The sequence below is a fragment of the Carettochelys insculpta genome, chromosome 16 (genome assembly GCF_033958435.1).
Source record: "Carettochelys insculpta isolate YL-2023 chromosome 16, ASM3395843v1, whole genome shotgun sequence".
NCBI classification, from domain to species: Eukaryota; Metazoa; Chordata; order Testudines; family Carettochelyidae; genus Carettochelys; species Carettochelys insculpta.
In genome coordinates, this window is record NC_134152.1 from 886,071 (window position 1) to 908,178 (window position 22,108).

The 22,108-nt window shown below is 44.3% G+C and overlaps 1 protein-coding gene across 7 annotated transcripts in view; it reads left to right on the plus strand.

Annotated features, from left to right (window-relative positions):
* Positions 1-22,108, plus strand: part of IFT140 (intraflagellar transport 140) — a 193,459-nt gene that overhangs the window by 33,727 nt on the left and 137,624 nt on the right. For 6 of the 7 annotated variants that reach the window (XM_075011173.1, XM_075011176.1, XM_075011177.1 and 3 more), the window contains 6 exons: positions 11,028-11,203; positions 13,797-13,888; positions 14,770-14,876; positions 18,484-18,632; positions 20,600-20,803; positions 21,339-21,411. In XM_075011173.1, the coding sequence (XP_074867274.1) occupies positions 11,028-11,203; positions 13,797-13,888; positions 14,770-14,876; positions 18,484-18,632; positions 20,600-20,803; positions 21,339-21,411 (801 nt within the window). Of the gene's footprint in view, positions 1-4,412; positions 4,479-11,027; positions 11,204-13,796; positions 13,889-14,769; positions 14,877-18,483; positions 18,633-20,599; positions 20,804-21,338; positions 21,412-22,108 lie in introns of those variants that run through there. The other variant, XM_075011179.1, reaches the window with a different exon arrangement.

The following is a 22,108-nucleotide window of genomic DNA, read 5'->3' on the forward strand; positions in this document are numbered from 1 at the left end:
TCTTCGTCTCCCAGCCTGTCTCCAGTACCTCTGCTACTATCAGAGCTTCTGCCTCCATCTCCACCACCTCAGTCTGGGGAAGAGGAGGCCTGCTTTTCTGACACTGACACCCCTCCTAAGCCGTCATAGACAAATGATCTGTCCTCATCTTCACCTGACGAGGCCACTTCTCCTGGATATATCTCACCCGATGATCTCAGGGAGTTTCAGGACTTATTCCATAAGCACACAAGGTGTTAAACTGGCAGAAATCCAAGAGAGGAAACAAGGACTGTTTAAAGAACCTGAGGCCCCCCATTTCCTCAAAGATTGCTGTCCCCTTGGGTGAGGCCATTGTGGAAGCAGCTGATAACATATGGCAGATGCCAGCCTCTGCTCCTGCTACCAACAAAAGAGCGGATAAGAGATACTTCATCCCTTCTGCGGGTATGGAGTACTTATTCACCCACACCCAGCCAAACTCACTGGTGGTGGAGTCCTCTCAGCAGAGAGCTAAAGTGCTTCAATACAAATCTACTGATAAGGACTCTAAGTGTCTTGACCTCTTTTGCTGGAAGATTTATTCTTCCTTCCTGCTTCTATTACATCTAGCCAATTATGTGGCGCATCTGTCAAACCACAACTTCGACAATTACTCCAAGCTAACTTCACTAATGGAGTGCTTACCTGACTCTAAGAAGCCATTGCTGAAAGCTATTGTCCAGGAAGGCTATGCTGCTTCCAGGACCGGCGTCCAGATCGCCCTCGATGTGGCTGACATGGGCACAGCTATAGCCAAGAGGAGGGCATCTTGGCTTCAAACTTCAGGTATACCCAAAGAGCTCCAGATGAAAGTGGAGGACCTGCTCTTCAACAAACAAAAACTTTTCGTCAAGTCTAAGGATACAGTGCTACATTCCAGCAAGGCCTTCATACTACCCTCAGAACTCTGGGTATGCACACACCGCCATTCAGACGAAGGGAGTTTGGGCCATATCAAAGGAGGTATTCCCAGCTGCTCCAGAGGCAGTGCCAGCTGAGACAACATGATCAGGCCAGACCTCCTCAGAGACCACTGAGGCATAGGAACAACCAGCCTTGTGGCCAACAACAGCAACAAACAAGGCAGCAAGTTTGATGGTGTCGTTGATAGCCCCATTCCTATCAAGACGATGGCCACTCCTCCTTCCCCAAAGTTTTTCCAGCACCACTTTTGATCATATCTCGATCAATGGTCCAGAGTAACAACAGACAGATGAGTGTTCAGAAATAGTGTCTTTTGTTTATGTCATCCCTCTTCGAGCCATCCCACCCATCACCCCACCTACCCCGTCCCTCTTCAGAGACCTCTCTTTTGAAACTGTGCTTTGACAAGTGGTGGATTACCTATTTGCCATAGGGGCAGTGAAACCCGTTCCAGATGAGCTCACAGGGAGAGGCTTCTATTCCCTGTACTCCCTCACCCAAAAGGAATCTGGGGGTTGGAGGCCCATTCTGGACCTTCAAAATTTGAATTGCTACCTCTGAAAACAATTCTTCAAAACAGTGATGTTGACCTCCATAATTCCTGTGTTAAATCATGGGGATTGGTTTGCGGCTGTCAGCCTCCAAGATGCCTACCTTCATATAACTATCCATCCCACTCAGTCCATCCCAGACTATTTCTATGGTTTGTAGGTGGCGAGGAACATTTCCAGTACCAGTTCTTGCCCTTCGGCCTTGCCACGGCTCCCAGGGTATTCTCCAAGACCCTCACAATGGTCGCAGTGCACCTTTTGATAGCTAGATGTCATCATCTTCCCATACCTGGACAATTGTCTTATAAAAGGGGTATCTCAGACAGAAGTCGACCCTATGATACGGGTTATGAAGGCCACCTTTCTCTCATTGGGCCTCTTCATAAACTAACAGAAATCGATCCTGGAGCCCACTCAAAACATAGAATTTACTGGTGAGAGGCTAGACTCTGTCACTGCTCGTGCATATCTTCCTCCCCAGCGATATTGTGCTATCCAAGACATTGTCCCTACGGTCTCTACAAGCCTGAAAGCACAGATTATCACTTGCTTGCAACTCATGGGGCACATGGCTGCCGCTACTTGTGTGGTTCAAAATGCATGCCTGCAGTTTTGACGCATCCAACATTGGATAGTGACCTTGTACAGACCCACAAATCGCAATCTTCACAAATGGGTCATGGTGCCAAACAACGTCCTCCAATCCTTGCGGTGGTGGATGATACCAGACAATCTACTGACGGGTGTCCCGTTTCATCAGCCACAGCCAACCGTACTCATAATGATGGATGCTTCCCTACTGGTATGGGGAGCCCACCTCAACGGCCAGTCTGTACAAGGCCGATGGTCCACCATGGAGGCGTCTCTCCACATGAATCTATTGGAGCTCAAGACGGTGCACAATGCCTGCATCCATTTTCTGCCATGCATTCGCGGCATGCCTGTCAAGATACTTACAGACAACATGGCTATGATGTATTACATCAATCGCCAAGGAGGAGTACGCTCTCAGTCTCTCTCTGCAGAGGCAATTCACCTATGGAACTGGTGCATTCACAATGACCTAACGCTAGTAGCTTTGTACTTACCAAGTGTCAACAATATGGAAGCAGATGCCTTGAGCAGATGCTTTGCACCAAATCACGAATGGGAGATCTGCCATGACACTCTTCTCCCCGTCATAGTCATAGACTTAGTTGCTACCCACCTGAATTGCCAGTGCAAACGATATTGCTCCAGAGCAGGTCTGGGGCCAGACTCCAAGGGTGACGCATTCTTAATCAATTGGAGGGATCCACTATTCTATGCATTTTCCCTCAACAGTGCTAATGCCTAGAGTACTGGAGAAAGTCCAACAGGGATGGAACCAAGCTCATACTGATAGCACCTGCATGGGCAGTCAGCTCTGATTCCCTGTCCTGCGCCATATGCCGCAGCTCCTGCCTTGTCCCATAGATCTGTTGACTTAGAATCAAGGGGTGATTGTACACCCACAACCTCACACTCTTCACCTCACCGCCTGGATCATTGCTGGTTTGACAGTGCTGAGGACCTCTGCTTGGATAAAGTAAAAGTGGTCCTTATGCAGAGCAGACTACAAAATACATGTAGGCTTACCTTTCTAAGTGGAAGTGATTCACTATCTGGTGCTCCTCCAGGCAACTGTCTCTGAGTGAAGCACAGATCTACTCTATTCCGGACTATTTGCTGGACCTAAAACAACAACGATCTGGCATTGGCATCTTTGAAAGTGCACCTGGCCGCCATACCAGCGTTCAGGCGCACATAATACAGCACCTTTGTCTTTGCTCACCGAATTACAGCACGTTTCCTTAAAGGGCTGGCTACTCTGCACCCACCGAGGTGGCCTGTTGTGCCCCCATGGAGTTTGGACTTGATCCTAGAGACATTAATGAGAGGCCCATTCCAGCCTATGGCCACGGCCCCACTCAGATTGTTAATGTTAAAGACTGTGTTCCTCCTGGCGATTATGTATGCCCGAAGGGTGAGTGAGTTGTCCGCCCTTATGGCGACCCTGCTGTATATGATTTTTAACAGAGATGGGGTGATACTTAGACTACATCCCCGATTCATTTGCAGGGCTGCCTTGGAACTCCACATTAATGGCCCAATAGTGCTGCCTGCATTTTATCCTAAACCGCACGCTTTGGCACATGACATGCGATTGTGCTCACTGGATGTCAGAAGAGCTCAAGCCTTGTACATCGACAGAACCAAACCCTTTCAGAGGACTGAGAGGCTGACGGTGTCTATATCCTGTCGCTCTAAAGGCGAAGCGATATCTTTGCAGAGAGACTCTAACCTTACCGCACTCTGCAGCACGACTTGCTACTCCCTGCGGTGCATGTTCTTACCATGCCAACTGAGGACACACTCAACCAGAGTGATGGCAGTGTCGATGGCACTCTTCAGAGTAATCCCCCTTGCCACATCTGCAGGGCAGTGACCTGGTCATCCTACAATACATTTGTCAGGCACTGCACTGTCTATCAACGGATAATTGAGGATACCTCCTTGTCCACGGTGGTGCTCTCTGTCCTGGACAAGACTTGAATCCAGTACCCGCCTCCTTGTTTATTCACAGGGGGAGTACTACTGCTCACTCACCTAACATGGGACATCCACAGGGACACTTCAACAAGAACAAGAAGTTACTCACCTTGGTGCAGTAGTGAGGATTCTCTGAGATGTGTCCCCATGGGTGTTCCACCACCCATCCTTCCTCCCTGCTTTGGATTCTTCTCTGTGCTTTTCTATTTCAGATTCGAAGTGGTTTCGAGGAACTGGCTGAGACTGGATCGTGCACATGATAGAGCACAAAATGGCGCGTTGGAGCCTGTCCATGCGCAGTCTGGCTGAAAACAGCTATCAAGATTTCTGAGCTGCGGTGCCAGAGCAAGCCTGACACCTAGGGTGGAGCACCCACAGGGACACATCTTGAAGAATCATTATTGCATGAAGGTGAGTAATGTTTCTTACACTCTTAAAAAAAAAAAAGTGTAAAACTGAAGTTGCTGAGTTAAAAGTTCATAGTTCTTGTTCCCATTTGTTGGAGCTAACAGACTCCCTTGTTCCTAGTTTACCGTTAACTTGTTTTATGTTCAAAAAAAAAAAAGTTAGTTAGTGACTGTTCTTGTTTTAAATACATTATGTATGTTCCCCCCACCCCCCACCCCCCAAATGACCTTAGAGAATTTCAAGACCTGTTCAGCAGGGTGGCTACCAGCCAAGGTGTCAAATTGGTGGAGGTTTGAGAGGGACAGCAGGGCTTATTAAAGAACCTAAGACCGCCAGTCTCTTCAAAGATTGCTATCCCTCTGGGGCTACATCTACACGTGAACCCTACATCGAAGTAGCCTATTTCAATGTGGCGATATCGAAATAGGCTATTTCGATGAATAACGTCTACACGTCCTCCAGGGCTGGCAACGTCGATGTTGAACATAGACGTTGCGCAGCACCACATCGAAATAGGCCCTGCGAGGGAACGTCTACATGCCAAAGTAGCACACATTGAAATAAGGGTGCCAGGCATAGCTGCAGACAGGATCACAGGGCGGACTCAACAGCAAGCCGCTCCCTTAAAGGGCCCCTCCCAGACACAGTTGCACTAAACAACACAAGATACACAGAGCTGACAACTGGTTACAGACCCTGTGCATGCAGCATGGATCCCCAGCTGCAGCAGCAGCAGCCAGAAGCCCTGGGCTAAGGGCTGCTGCACACGGTGACCATAGAGCCCCGCAGGGGCTGAAGAGAGAGCATCTCTCAACCCCTCAGCTGATGGCCGCCATGGCGGACCCCACTATTTTGAAGTTGCGGGACGCGCAACGACTACACGGTCCCTACTTCGACGTTGAACATCGAAGTAGGGCGCTATTCCCATCCCCTCATAGGGTTAGCGGCTTCGACGTCTCGCCGCCTAACGTCGATGTTAACATCGAAATAGCTCCCAACACGTGTAGCTGTGACGGGCGCTATTTCGAAGTTAGTGCCGCTACTTCGAAGTAGTGTGCACGTGTAGACACGGCTTGGGTGAGGCAATAGTGGATGTGGCTGACAATATATGGCAAACGCCAGCATCCATCCTTGTAACTAATGAAATGGGCAGACAAGAAGTATTTTATGCCTGCAGAAGACATGGAACTCCTTTTTACTCACCTGCAATCAACCTCTGTGGTGGTGGAGGCCTTCCAATATAGGTTTCAGGCCCCACAACATAAGCTGGCCTCATTGGACAAAGACTCTAAGCATCTTGACCTTTTTGGCAGGAAGATCTATTCCTCTTCTACCTTACTTTTGCGAATTGCCAACCATGCTGCTCATTCGTCCAACCATAACTTTGACAACTAGCAAAGAAGCCCATATTGAAAGCTATCATGCAAGAGGGCTATGCTGTGTCCAAAACCACTGTACAAATCACCCTTGATGTGGCCAACACAGCGACTTGTTCTATAGCCACTGCAGTAGTGATAAGACTGGCATTCTGACTCCAAATCTCAGGCGTCCTCAAGGAGCTCCAAAATAAGGTGGAGACCTCCCATTTGACAAAGAAAAGTTATTTCCTGAATCTACTGACATGGTGTTACACTTTAGGAGAGACTTGCACACCACCTTAAGAACCTTGGACATGTACACTCCACCATTTAGATGCAGATGGTTTGGGCCATACCAGAAGAGTTATAACCAACTGTTTCAGAGGGTACAATTCCATCAGAGACAGTTCAACCAGTCTAGGCCTATGCAGAGGTCATCGAGGTGCAGAAATAACCAGTCCCACAGTCAACCACCACAACAGTCAGGACAGCAAGTTTGATAGTTTGCCTGAGAGCCACAACGCCACCATTGCCATCCTCCTTCCTCCCCCAGAGAGCCTATTTGATCTTTGCTTAAGACCTTATTACAACCAATTGTCACAGATAATGACTGACAAATGGGTGCTTGAAATAGTTTCGTCAGGTTACACCATCCCTCTCTATTCTGTTCCACCCACTACCCCTCCTACTCCGTCCCTCTTCAAGGACCCCTCTCACAAGATTGTTCTAAGACAAGAGGTGGGACAACTCCTACGCATTAAGGCTGTGGAACAAGTACCAGGTGAGTTCAGAGGGAGAGGATTCTACTCCTGGTATTTCCGCACCCAGAAGTTGGGGGATGTTGGAGGCCAATACTGGACCTTCAAAACCTGAATCATTTCCTGGGCAAGCAACGTTTCAAGATGGTTACTTTGACCTCTATAACTTCCCACACTGGATTGCGGAGTTTGGTTTGTGGCTCTCGATATCTAGGACACTTACTTTCATATAACTATCCATCCTGCCCACAGATGCTTTCTCCCATTTATTGTGGGAGAAGAACACTTCCAGTACAGGGTTTTACCCTTCGACCTGGCCGCAGCTCCCAGGGTACTCTCAAAAACCATTGCAGTGCACCTTCGACACCTCTACGTTATCATTTTCCGTACCTGGATGATTGCCTTCTCAAAGGAGTGTCTCGAGTGGACATTACCACCATGGTACAGGTCACAAGAGTTACCTTTCTTTGTCTGGGCCTTATTATAAATGACGAAAAGTTGGTTCTGGAACTCACACAAAGCACAGAGTTCATTGGTGCAAGGCTGGATGCCATTACAGGTTGGGCATATCTCCCACTCCACCATTACTGCACTATCCAAGACATCATCCGCATGGTATCGGCCAGTCCAAAGGTACAGATTATGACCTGCTTGCAACTTATGGGTCACATGACAGCCACCACATGTGGTTCAACACGCACACATATGCTTTTGGTGTATCTAAGAATGGATAGCAACTGTTTATGAACCTGCAAGTTGCAATATCCACAAAAGGGTTATGGTGCTGAGCGCCATACTACTCTTGCTACCTTGGTGGACTGTGTCGGACAACCTTCTTCCAGGCATCCCATTCCATCAGCCGTAATTGGCCTCACTGGGAATGATAGATGCCTCCCTTATAGGATGGGAGGTGCATCTGAATGGTTGCTCCATACAAGGACAGTGGTCCACCATGGAAACATCCCTTCATATAAACCTGTTGGAGCTCAGGGTGTTGTGCAATGAGTGCAAGCACTTCCTACTGTGTATTTGCAACGCGTCCGTAAAGATAATCACGGACAATATGGCCACGATGTACTATATTAATCGTCAGGGAGGGACACATTCTCGCTCCCTATGCACAGAGGCAATCCTCCTGTGGAACTGGTGTATTTGCAACAACATAACGCTGGTAGTGACGTACAGGCGTCAACAACACAGAAGCAGACACCTTGAGCAGGTGCTTTGCATAACACCACAAGTGGGAAATTCACCTCAGTGTTCTCCATCCCATATTCTACCAATGGGGGTTTCCCGTGATACATTTATTTGTGACTCATCTGAATTGGCAGTGCCACCACTACTGCTCCAGAGCGGGACTGGGGCCTGTCTTGCTAGGCTATGCCCTTTTGATTTGTTGGAGGGGTCCACTACTGTGGCCATGTCTACACTAGCCCCAAACTTCGAAACGGCCATGCAAATGGCCATTTCGAAGTTTACTAATGAAGCACTGAAATACGTATTCAGCGCCTCATTAGCATGCGGGCGGCTGCGGCACATCGAAATTGACACAGCTCGTCCAGACGGGGTTCCTTTTCGAAAGGATCCCTCCTACTTCAAAGTCCCCTTATTCCCATCTGCTCATAGGAATAAGGGGACTTCGAAGTAGGCGGGATCCTTTCGAAAAGGAGCCCCGTCTGGACGAGCCGCGCGGCGGCGAACTGTGCCAATTTTGAAGTGCCACGGCCGCCCGCATGCTAATGAGGCACTGAATATGTATTTCAGCGCTTCATTAGTAAACTTGGAAATGGCCATTTGCATGGCCATTTCGAAGTTTGGGGCTAATGTAGACATAGTCTGTATGTGTTCCCTCGGACAATACTAATTCCCAGAGTGCTGGAGAAGGTCAACAGGGACAGAGTCACACTCCTATTGATAGTCCTGACATGGGCACATCAACATTGGTTTCTGCTCCTATGCAGGATGTCATTGTGCACTCCACAGCTCCTACCCTGTCCTCCAGATCTGTTAACTCAGGACCAGTGGTCAATTCTGCACCCACAACCTCACACACTGCACCTCAGCCTGGCTCGTTGCTGGTTTGAGGGTGCCGAGGACCTCTGCTCGGAACAAGTGAAGGAAGTCCTGATGCAGAATAGGCAACAAAATACATGCAAGACTTACCTTTCTAAATGGAAGAGGTTCACAATCTGGTGCTCCTCCAGACAATAGTCTCCAAGTGAAGCTCCGATCAACACAATCCTGGACTACTTATTAGACCTGAAATGACAAGGTATAGCATTGACATCACTAAAAGTGCACTTGGTGGCATTATCAGTCTTCCAGCACGCAATGAATGGCACGTTGGTCTTTCCTCACCATATTACATCATGTTTCCTTAAGAGCCTGATTACCCTGCTCCCTGAGGCAGCCTATTTCACGCCTGTGGAGTTTGGACTTGGTTCTAAAGACCATTATTGAGTGACCTATTTGAACCTATGGCTACCACCTCATTCTACTTGCTTATGTTGAAGACCATTTTCCTTCCAGAGATTACATCTGCCCAAAAGGTTAGCCTTTTATATTGACAGAACCAAACCCTTTTGGAAGACTGATAGGCCGGTGGTATCCATAGCTTGCCGCTCTAAGGGAGAAGCAATACCTTCGCAAAGACTCTCGAACCTTATCGCATCCTGCATCACTACTTGCTATTCATTGCGGGGCATGTCCTTACCATGCCAACCAAAGGCCTATTTGACCAGAGTGATGGCAGCGTCGATGGTGTTCTTCAGAGAAGTATCCCACCATGATAGCTGCAGGGCAGCGACCTGGGATTCCCACGACACTTTCATCAAGCACTACGCCATCCATCGTCAGATGACTGAGGTTACCTCTCTGTCCACAGCAGTGTTACCTGTCCTGGACAAGACCTAAATCCAGTACCTGCCTCCTAGTTTGTTCTGAGGTACTGCTACTTAGTCACCTAAGGTGGAGCACCCACAAAGACACTCGAAGAAGAAAAAGGAAGTTACTCACCTTCATGCAGTAACAATTGTTCTTCAAGATGTGTGCTTGTGGGTGCTCCCCTATCCACCCTTACTCCCTGCTTTGGATGATTCTTCTGTTCTCCTGTTTCAGATTCAAAGTGGTTTTGAGGAACTGGCTTGGACTGGACTGTGCACATGATTAAAAGAGCATGAAGCAGTGCATCAGAGCCCACGCATGCATGGTCCGTCTGAAAATAGCTCTGGAGATCTCTCGTCTGCAGCACCAGGGCAAGCCTGACACCTGTGGTGGAGCACCCACCGCGACATATCTTGAAGAACCATCATTACTACATGAAGGTGAGTAACTTGGAACAGCTGGGTAGACAGGGTTCATTTCAAAGGAAACCCTGCTTTCGAAAACACCGTTCTTCCTAATTTTTTTCAGGAAGAAGAGTGCTTTTGAAAGCAGGGTTTCCTTTCGAATGAACCCCCATCTTACATGGCTGTTTTGGCTTTCAAAATCAGCTTTTCCAGAATCAAGATCCCATGCAAGTATGCAAATAAGGAATGAGAGATTTAAATCTGTGCCTCATTTGCATTTCTGATTGGCCACATTTTCATGCCCCTTCCAAAAGGGAGAGGCAATGTAGGCACAGCCTTAATGCTTCAGTAATAACTTAAGCACTGCCATTTTCAAATTTCTTTTCTACGTTGTGTCCTCCGTGTTTCACACACTTCAGCAAGTTAAATAAATTGTCATGGCTTATTTAATCTACATTTGACATTTCTCTATAGTTGAATATTTGCTGGCAGCTGCTGTGTTATTCACTGTCTTTTTTTGCAAGGCGCTGTATTTGTTTTCTATTTTTCATTTCCAATTTATATTGTTTAATGTCCTTTGTTCTAATTTTATAACATTGCCCTCCTACAAACACCCAGTTATGGTCACTCACCAAACTTCTCTTTTCCTGACTGCATGAATATAAATCTTTTTGCTATTGCCTTTCCACAACACATTGGTAATCTCCAAGGTTTCAGAAACTATCATGCATCCATAGCTAGGACTACAGACAAGAAAGATATATGTTAAAGACAGATTATCTTCTTTTTAAGATATGATTTTAATTTTTCCATTTCTTTGGAGAAAAGAACAACTTTTGATATGTGTTCTTCCTGTTTAAACTGCTATACTGTCTTGGCTCCAACAAAGTGTAAGAAGAGAAGTAAAGATGTGGTTGTTGGTTTTAACTGTCTGTATTTGTTTGCTTTTCAGTATTTCAGGAACGTGTTATTAAAGTAGAAGAGTAACCTTAACTAGGATTAAGAAATTTATTTTTTCTGTTTGACCTTGACTCTAAATAACTTCCTTTTGTGGGTTTTTCAGACCATTAACATTATTGATCACTAATTTTTGTGGTTTATATGTGTATTGGAACAAAATGGTATGTAAATGGCTTGTTTTAACTGCAGGATCTGTGCATTATGTGAATGAAAAAGGAAAGACAAGACATGCATTGAGCATGGACAGTCCAATCCAAAAGCTCCTGGTCATCGAGAAAAGGGATGTTTTGGTGGTAATAACAGAGAACCTCCTGTTGTCCATGTATACAATCACTCTTGAGGGAGAAGCAGAGGAAATCATGAAGGTAGGTGAGGTACGCTGAGAGGTAATGGTTAGGTGCTGCTGAGGTACAGCATCAGTTTCTATGTATGTATACCGTCTCTTTTACTTTTGCCAACTTTCTGTTGCGTGGCAAATTAATCAAGGGTCACCTTTATACCTGAGACAAAATCCCACCCTTAAGGAAATATATCTTCCTTCAAATGTGGAGCCAAGAATTGTGGTGATTAATTCAGGAATATGTTTTTTTTTTCTCTTGCATACCTAATTTCCCCTAGTCTGTCCTTCTTTGTCAGGGCTCTGCTCACTTTTGTTGCTTTTAGGGTCCACACACATTTCAGTGACCTTTATGTTAGTAAAACACCCAGTACAATTTATTTACAAAGTTGGTTCCTACCACCCTTGTGCACTGTCCAGCCTTTTACCTATGTTGTAGGAGGTCTTGAGTTCTTTGAGGCATGTAGGAAAAAGCAGTCTCTCTCTCTCTCTCCCTTTCTTTATCTTTCTCTCTTTTGCCTTTTGGTATCCTCTGTCTATTGGCGTTAGTGTTCCTAACCTTTACGGTTTTGTAGTCTTGTTACAACCATCATCCTGCGTCTGGAGACAAAAACAGAAGCTCTAAGTGGGTGGACCCTGAAGTGTGTGTATTTTACAGTCCCAGTTGTTCTTAATGGAATGATAATGCTAGTGAGTAATGGCAACAATGTAAATATCACCATTGTCAAGTAATACTTTTTAATATCACGCTGACACTTTAATTCATGGTCCACTATGACCCCTAGATCCCTTTTCACAGAACTCCTTCCTAAACAGTCACTTCCCATTTTGTATGTGAGAAACTGATTGTTCCTTTCTAAGCAGAGTACTTTTCATTTGTCCTTATTGAATTTCATCCTATTTACCTCAGATCATTTTCCAGTTTGTCCAGATAATTTTGAATTATTATCCGTCCTCCAAAGCAGTTGCAGCCCTTCCCAGTTTGGTATCATCCGCAAACTTTGTAAACGTACTCCTATGCCGTTTAAATCATTGATGAAGATATTGAATAGAACCAGTTCCAGAACTGATCCCTGCAAAGCCTCACTTGTTATGCCCTTCCAGCATGATTGTGAACCAATAACTACATTCTGGGAATGATTATCCAACTAGTTACGCACCCACCTTATAGTAGCCCCATCTAGATTGTATTTCCCTGGCTTATTTACAAAGAAGGTCATGCGGGACTGTTATCAGATGTTTTACCGAAGTCTAGGTATACCCCATCTACCTCTTCCCCATTATCCTATCAAAGGAGGCCATCAGATTGGTTTGACGTGATTTATTCTTTACAAGTCCATGCTGATTTGTTATTTACAAACTTCTTATCTTCTAGATGTTTGCAGATGGATTCGTTATTTGCTCCATTATCTTTCCTGGCACAGTTAAACTGACTCATCTGTAGTTTCCTGGGTTGTCCTTATTTCCCTTTTACAGATAGGCTCTCTATTTGCCCTTTTCCAGTCTTTTGGAGTCTCTCCTGTTTTCCGTGACTTTTCAAAGATGATAGCTAGTGATTCAGATATCTCCTCTATCTACTCCTTGAGTGTTTTAGGTTGCATTTGGTCATCCCCACCTGACTTAAATACATCCAACTTTTCTAAGTAATTTTTAAGTTCTTCTTTTGCTTCCTTCTCTCTACTTTTCACTGATTGCTGCCCTGACCTCTCCTCTTACTCCTTTTATAATTTTTCCTCATTAAGCATCAGTATTGCTCTCCATAATGAACAAAAGAGGAAGAAGCCAGGATAGGTTCAGTGAGGGAAGCACAAGGAAGAACCATAAAGGGATTGGGCTAAGCATTGCTGAAGGCTTTAAGAAGTGATGTTCAATGGAAAATAGAATAGTCTTATGACCTATTTTGCTGTTTTATGGCTTTGTCTACATCAGAGTTTTGCCTTAATTCTAGTTGTAGACATAATTGCCCTTTGCAACCCTGTCTTTTGGTGCAGATGGTAGAATTTATCCTGCTTTTGAGCAGGAATAATCTCAGACGAATCTTAGTAGTGGTTGAGTTTACTCTTTTGTGAAATGCCAGGGGATGCTCCACCAGTACAAACAGCAACCGTAGCGTTCTAAAGTTGTTGCACCTGTCCAGCTACACCAGTGACTGGAATCAGAGCAAAATCTAATGTCGCTTTTCAGTGGAAACTAATGCACGTTTGTTCAATACACTGCAACACTAGAGACTACTGCTTTTAAAAAAGCAATTTAAAAATAGCAAGATGCAGAAAGGGTTTTGACATTTGTGTATAACTAGAATGTATATTAGTCTATCCTAATAAATGTTGGAGTAGATACTAAATCTTATACTTTAGAATTTAAAACACCCTTTAACTATTAGGGATTAGGAGGAGATTTACTTTAAGGGACAGATTATCCCACATCTACTTAATGGAAGGCTTCTTTTTTCTCTCCTCTCTTTCTCCAGAGCATTGGGTTCTGGCCAGTGTTGGAGCCAGGATGCTGGACTAGATGATCAGTTTTGGTTCATTATTAATTTGTGTAGTTCCGCTTTGCAATCCAGGTATGCAGTGCTGATACCTGCTGGTTTTCTAATTGATGGGTTTTTATTTTAACAGGTGAAGCTGAGTGGGAAGATAGGTCACTCTGCAGACATTATTTTAATTGACCATAGCCTCCTTGTTACAGCAATAGGTGAAACAGTCCTCAGGTAAGAGGCTTGAGACTTACCAGCTGGAAGAATTTTGTTCAGCAGTGGACCAAAGATTCAGCTAACTCTAACATTAACACTGAAAGAAATGACTCTTGTGCCCATCTGTCAGGAATTCTCTCTTCCTGCATAGGATAACGGGCCAAGTGCCATGACGTATGAATACTTTGAAACAGTGTATAGCCTTACCACTAAGTTGAAATACTCTGTGTGCTTTTATTTCTTTGTATTTTAAGAATATGTTCTTTTTCCTTTTGGATTTCTAACCTCGTTGAAACTGGGTCTTCCTTTAACATCTGTATCACTTTATATCTGCATTTTATTATTAATCTAAATAAAATGCAAATGTGGGCATGTATTCTCAGCAGCACAAGAAGTATGCTTTTCTTGAAAACAGATTTACTATTACAATCACCCACAGTCACCTGGTTACCTTTGGGAGAATGACTGTAAGGAGCCGGTACCATTTTCTAATTTTCACGGAATACATTTGGCTTCAGTGCTATGTTCTAGAAAAGTCTACTTAAATTTAAAGGACTATTAGCAGTTCATGGGGATGGGAAGCATTTTAAAAAAGATGGAGAACCGTGACATGGGACATAAAGGAAATCCAAGCCCGTCTGTAAATGAGGCAGTTGGTTTCTAAGTCTTTTTGCCGTACATGATATCAGAAAAAAGAAGGATTGCTAGGAGAGCAAAGTTAAAATGCAGATTCTGCACATTCCGTAGATGGTGGCTAGTAGTTTAATTTTAAAATGTAACAATTTTGGCATTCCAGCAATAGAAAATTTGTGTCTCATGTTCTATGCCATTGAATATCTTCCGTGAGACATCAGGAAGGGTGTAACTTTTTAAAAGCCCCTTGTTTTCTGTGTACTTAGGTTCTGGGATTTGGAGAAGAGTGAGAACTACGTGCTCTTTCCAGATGTGCAGCTTGGCTTTGAATCAGGAGAATGTGTAAACTGTGTCTCTTATTGCACTGTTAAAGGTAATAAACCCTGGGGAGACGGTGATCATTAGTTCTTAAATCTTGTTTTGAATTGTCTGCCTGTTTGCACGCTGTAGCCATTCTTATATAGTTATAGTTCTTATCTCTTGCGCTGGTGTGTTACAGCGTTGAGGTGCACCCTCAAGGTGGCGGCTTGAGGAAGCCCTCCATGGAGTGATCTCAAGGGGTTGTGCCAAATAACACAGAATAAGGTGCCGTGGACCAACAGTACTTTGATTCCAAGCTGGGGCAGACTGAGCTCACTGAGCCTTTTTAGGTATATCAGTCAGGGTAACTCTGATCTCAAACCTGCACACTCCCTCCCCCCAATGTATATATTTCCGTTCTTGTGCCTGTGCACGATGGTCAGTGTGAGAAGAGAGAGTGGGGTTGGAACTTGCAAGCCAGCCTCGCTTAAATACATTCAGATGTGAAGGTATCTCTCTTGACGCTAAAGATTTAGCTCTTGATTAAAGTCCACGGCAAGGGGCAAGTGACATTGGATGCAAGTGGAGGATACCACTGGAAGCGTTTAGTCACAAACTTGCACGTAGGTGGGTCAGGTGTGATGGTTGTCTGTCTGCTGAACTGGAACAACTGAACAGCTCCTGTATCCATAGCTGCCCAGGTGTCAAAGCAGCGCTATTTAGGGACAATCCTGCTTTCTTTTAAAGAAGAGGGGGAACGAAAACAATCCCTAAACTGGGCTTGTTCCAATGGCTCACTGTCAGTTAAACGCAACTGACTGGATAGCCAAGTTTTGCAGTCACAAGGGAAAATCAACAACTAAACAGAAACTACGCTTTCCATCCTGGAATGTATGCACACTGCTTGATCATGATGAAAGAGCCCAGTAATCACTGCTTCTGGTACAGTCCTTAAGGCTGTTGACAAGTTCTGCTACCTCCAGAAATGTGCTCTTCTCTAGCATAAACGTGGATCACGACATATCTGCTCAATTAGCCAAAGCCAGCACTGCCTTTGGAAAATAGACTAATAATCTAAGGAATGACCATGGTGTTAAACTGCTACCTTGGTATGGAATTTATCGAGCAGTTGTCTTAAATATTCTGCTGTGTGGTTTGGAGTCCTGGACAATTTATAGCTGCAATGTTTTGAAACTCGATCAGTTCCATATGCGCTGTCTGAGGAAGACTGCCACATGACTTGGTGGGACAAAATTCCTAACACAGAGGTTCTTAAGCTGTGTAGTGTCATGGGCATGGAAACAATGCTTATGAACAAACGGTTTCGCTGGATTGGTCATGTTATGAGGATGGATGATGCACAGATACCAAATATGGTTTTCTATGGGCCAGCTTGCTCACAGAAAGCACCCTGGTGATGGTCAGTATAAGCTCTATAAAGACATCTTAAAGGCCAATGTGAAGTCATGCAGCATCAGGGCTGTAACAATGGTGAGGCAACTGAGGCACTTGCCTCAGGCCCACATCGCGGGGGCACAGTTAGCCATCTGGGCAGCTCTGTCCAAGCTGCATGTGGCTCTGTAAGAGCCATTTGCAGCTCGTTATGGTGTCTGCAGCTGCTGAGGCTGCAGGGACAAAGGTGGCTGCAGCTCCAGGTGAGGGGTGGAGTTTGAGCGGGGGCTGCCAGCTAAATGCAAGCCCTGGGGTGACCCTGCCCTGGCTTCAGCTGCTCTGGGTGCTTTTGGTACCCCCTTTCCCCGCCCCAGCGTGGGAACTCATCATCTGGGTTTGTAGGAGTGTCAGGGAGCTGTCAGGCGAGTGGAGCTAGCGGGAGAAGCTGGGTTTATAGGGGTGTCAGGGAGAGTGGGTGGGGCTGTCAGGTGAATATGGTAGGCAACCAGCTTGGCCTAACAGGGAAATCCTTAGTTAGCTTAAACTCAAAAAGGATTTGTATAAGAAATGGAAATGTGGACAGCTGATTGGGGAGTATAAAAATATGGCTGGAGAATGCCAGGGAGTAATCAGGAAAGCAAAAGCACAATTGGAACTGCAGCTGGCAAGGGATGTGAAGGGTAACAAGAAGGGTTTCTACAAGCATCTTAACAATAAGCGAGTTATCAGAGAAGTTGTGGGGCCGTTATTGGATGAGGGAGGTAACCTAGCGACAGATTGTGTAACAAAAGCTGAAGTACTCAATGCTTTTTTTGCCTCCATCTTCACGAACAAAGACAGCTCCCACACTATGGTGCTAGTCAATGTAGTATGGGAAGGTGGAGGGCAGCCATTTGTGGGGAATGAACAAGTTATGAGCTACCTAGAAAAACCCGATGTACACAAGTCAATTTCTGGATTTCATGCACCCAAGGGTACTGAAGAAATTGGCAGACATCATTGCCGAGCCTTTGGACGTGATCTTTTGAAGCCTCTTGGAAATCGGGAGAGATCCCAGATGACTGGAAAAAGGCAAATGTAGTTCCCATCTTTAAAAAAGGAAAGAAGGACAATCCAGGGAACTATAGACCAGTCAGCTTTACCTCAATCCCTGGGAAAATAATGGAGGGAATTCTCAAGTAATCCATTCTGGAGCACTTGGAAGATGGGAAGTGATCAAAAGTAGCCAGCATGGATTTAACAGGGGCAAGTAATGCCTAACCAATCTGATTAGCCTCTATGATGAGGTAACAGGCTCCACTGACTTGGGCAAGTCAGTGGATGTGATATGCCTTGACTTCAGCAAAGCTTTTGACACTGTCTCCCACAACATTCTTGCCCATAAGGTATGTGAGACATATCTCCCAATGATCTGGAAACTCTAGTTCAGGACAGATTGTCCTGGTGGAAAACCACTGTACAGGCTCTTAATTTATTTGAGTGGGGCTTGCAGGAGGAGCTAGGTTTGTCAGTGTCGGGGAGCTGTGGGGCGAGTGGGGCTTGGGGGAGGAGCTGGGTTTGTAGGGTTTATATCCAGGCATTACAGGAAAAGCGTAGGATCCAAAAAGAATGTACAATGCCTGCCGTTGGCGTTTTTTTTTTATGTGACATCTGTAATTGGCTCTGCCGAGCAACGATTGGTTAGTCACTCACTAATGGTATCATAAAAGATGAGATCCATCGATTGACAGCTCAGTCCAAGCAAGCAAGCTTAGGTCTTATATTACCATGTTCAGCAGGATACTACTTAATAGTAACAAATCTGGTATGAGAACAAGAAGAAGTCTTGTGGCACCTTATAGACTAACAGATATTTTGGAACATAAGCTTTCGTGGGCAAAGACCCACTTCATCAGATGGAAATCTGGTATGGGGACCTTATCCATGCTGAGAATACAAACGTGACTGGAGCTATTTAAACTAAGGTTCTCTCTTGGTACAGTTTAAGCACTGTTCTGTCTTGTAGCCCAGAAGGGATCTTAACCTTCCTAAAGCCATTTGATACTTGCAGCTCCTCCTCACGGGAGATTCAGGACTGGTTTGTTTAGTTCTAGTCAATATGGAGAGATATTGGCAGAGCTAAGCCTGCATGCTGACTGTCTTTAGTGTTTTAAAGTCTTATGTTTTCAGGAATACAACTCTGACTGTTTGGATTACTAACAAGACCAAAGGTTGGCTGTTTTTACCTGATTTAATATTCCTTTTTGCTGAATTTGATTTAAAATATAGAAAAACTTTATTAATGGCAGGTCTCCTGGCAGCTGGTACCAATAAAGGGAGAATAGCTATGTGGAGGAAAGCATCAGTGTCCAATCAGGGAACAAGAGCACTGGAGGGCAAGGACAGATGGAAGCTTCAGACCCCTACAGAGCTGGAGGGGAATATCACTCAGATAAAGGTAAATCAGCAAAAGATCCTTCTCCGCTCTAGTTTGTTTGTTTGCTGTGAGACGAAGGTGTTGGTAAATGTTTCTAATATTTTGCATATTCCCTGCACCACTGATGCATAGTGGTGTAACTCCTAACTGATTTAGGAGGAATTTACTGGAGTAATCAGACCAGTTAAGACACCTGGAGCCAACTAGGCGGCTTCCAGACTCCAGGGAGCCAAGCTATGCAGGACACCTGAAGCCAATGAACCAGTTGAGTGACTCAGCTACATCCACATTTTATCCATATCCGGAGTTCACAAGCAGGAGGTACCCTCAATTGCTGGGACATATGACAGCAATGACATTTATCGTCAGAAATGCCAGACTACAGAAGAGATGCCTGCAGGCCTAGCTTTGAAGAGTGTACAGCATAAGTAGACTTCTTACAATACCAGACAAGTAAAAGGATTCCTTAAAATAGTGAACATAACTGAAGAATATCAGTACATGACTCCTGTTTCTACAGAGGACTCCAACAATGACAGTCTCCTCAGATGTCTCCCTAGTAAGCTGGGGAGCACATCTTTTCAACCCATTTGTTTTCGCTTAAAACAAATAGTATGGCTCTCCTCTATTATACAGGCTTTTGGTATGATTTTGAAAAAATCCTAGTGATGCTTTGTAGAAACTGATTAGTCTAATCCCTATTAAATTCAGTAGAACTCTCCCCAGTTATTGCTTATGAAAGTCTTTTGTGTGACTGGTCTTAAACTTTTTTTAAGGGGAAGGGAAATAAACCATATTAAATAATAATAATATTTAGCCTGAATAAGGTGGGGCTGAACAGGTAAAATGCTTTCTGACCTCTTCATTTTGGCACATTTGGTTTTGTGTGGCTTGAGAAGTTGAACTGCACTATTGATTGAGATGTTTGGTAAAAATGGGTGAAATTAGAGCTAGGGTGTTCATACTGGTAATTCATAGTCATTCATTATAATGATGAATGGTCACTGGCGTAGAGAGTGAGTGACTATAGCCTGGTGTTTGGGGCACTCAAATAGGGTAAGAGAGCCAGAGTCATGTTCCTGCTCTGATGGCTTTTTATAAAAAGTAGAAACAGCCTCAAGGGGAGAAATTGAGAAGGGCCTTCCCCATAATATCCCATAGCCTAGTACACTCTCATGGTTTTCAGATCCGTTCTTCACATCACTGGAGAGAGCACTGAGCTTAGGCATCACATCTTAGGTCAGTGCCCTGACCACTGAGCTAAAATGTAATTGGTATGCTGCTACTCCCTCATTCTCTGCTGCAGCTGCCTGCCAGCTAAATCTTGGGAAAGAATTTTTGGTTGAAACTTAATTTTTCATCTAAAATAGTTCAACCAGCTCTAGGTGAAATCTTGGCAAATCTGCAAGTAGGACTCTGAGTAGACAAACATGAAACAATTTGTCATGGGAAAGAACTTCACATGCACATCTTGGTTTTTATAGGAACAAACTGCTAGCTACCTTGTTGAGTACTTTACCTCTCTCTAGCAGCACTGAATGCAAGATGGTGCAAAGGTGGAATAGAGCATGGGAGGAAAAGATGTAATAGTTTAAATGGAAGAGCCCGTTTTATCCTTCTTGGTGTACATGCAACGTGCCTCCGGTGGTATGTGACTGTGATTTGTCACCAGATTTGATCTGCTGGTTGAATCATTATTTTTCCCAGCTTCTGCCAGGTATGGACAGGGAGTACTGATCAATGCCGATCCACATCTCTCCCATCCATATATAGAAGTAGTATGGGTGAAAATGTGATTATAAATGTAGTTATAGCATATCCTAAAGAGGTATGGTTCGGAAACTAGGATTTCATGCTGAGATTATTTGCATGTGACTGTTATACATGCCCTCCCCCCAACACTCTGTGTAACTGAGGCCCCTTTGAATTCCTATGTTTCAAAAATCTGTAATGAAAATATGTTCGATTTTTCTCTCTGCTGTGTGTAGTGGGGTTCCAGGAAAAACCTACTGGCAGTGAACAACCTCAGCTCTGTGGTGATCCTCAGCGAGCAGGCAATGTCATCTCATTTCCACCAGCAGGTGGCAGTAGTGCAAGTATCCCCAAATCTGTTTAATGTGACCTTCTTCAGCACAGGAACCACCCACAGTCTTCGCATCGATATGACCGCAAATGGAGTATTTGCCACTAAGGTAACTCACCACCTCAGCTGTTGTGGGCAGTTCTTTTTCTTACCAGACTTGCTTACGTAATGTTTAATTATTTCAGAGATGGCATCTAAGTTTTCCACTTATTTAATTCTTCTCAGATTTTCCTTTCCATATATTTTAGCTGTTTTTATGCAATGTGGGTGGGAGGGTGGGTGTGTCGTGAAAGAGTATCACTAAAATAGCATTGCTGTACCAGTAATGCTATACCAAACACATTCCAATGGAGCTGATTTCAAGGCAGCACAATTATTCATTAATGCCTGTCTGGTTACTGACCTCTGGACGTTAGACAATCCAGCAAATTTACAGAGGAAGGTGTAAGGTGTTGGCTGTGATAGAAAGTTTATTCCATGGTCGTTTCTTCGTGTGCAGAAATGAATATAGCATAGACTTTATGTGGAATTTTGTCTGAAAACGGTTTTTAGCAGAATTACTATGTTGGCACTAAGTAGTTACAAATCAAGGGATTTCATTCATGTTTCCAGCAGAAACTGAGCTACTCTTCTGGCTATTTCAGGATGCTGTAGTGTTCTGGAATGGGAAGCAAGTCACTGTCTTTGAATGCTCAGGAGCTACTTTACAAAATGCAGGTAGGACTTCATAGGACATGGCCTACAGAAGAACATGCTATGAGGGTGAATCCCTCCAAAATGATATGTTCACTGAACTCATGATAATTCTTAGGCTTTATCTATCATACTGCATTTTGGAAGTTTACAAGTGCTGATTAGCCCTCACAACACTCCTGTGAAATGGGTGATAATTTTATAGAACAGTAAACTAAGGCATAAAGAGGTAGACAGACCCACAGTCATTTGAGTCACTGACCAGAACAGAACTCCCTGACCTTTGCTTTAATCATTAGCTGAAGTCCCTAGATACAGTGCAAAGTCTGATACCTGTACCTCTCTGCATTCTCGTATTTATCTTGAATAGAACAAAGGGAACTCAGCTGTAGTAAAAATTGATGCACATTTCCACTTTTTTAGAGGTCTTTTTAGCATAGAAATTACAAGAGTGCTAGTGTAGCTTGATTATATCTCTAAAATGCCTTAGTCGCATAATTTAATCAGCTTAAAATAACCCACACAAAACTCAAACCCTGATGAAGCACATTCCAGAGACATAACTCTTAATAAATCATATATGCAAGTCCTATCTTTTATTGCATCTGTAATGTAATACAAATCAAACTTTATTTTTAATGATGTAAAGCTGGTAGTTCAGATATTTTCTCTAACGAACCTACAAGTGTTTGCTGAGAAGTGGCTTATTTTGAGCTATTCC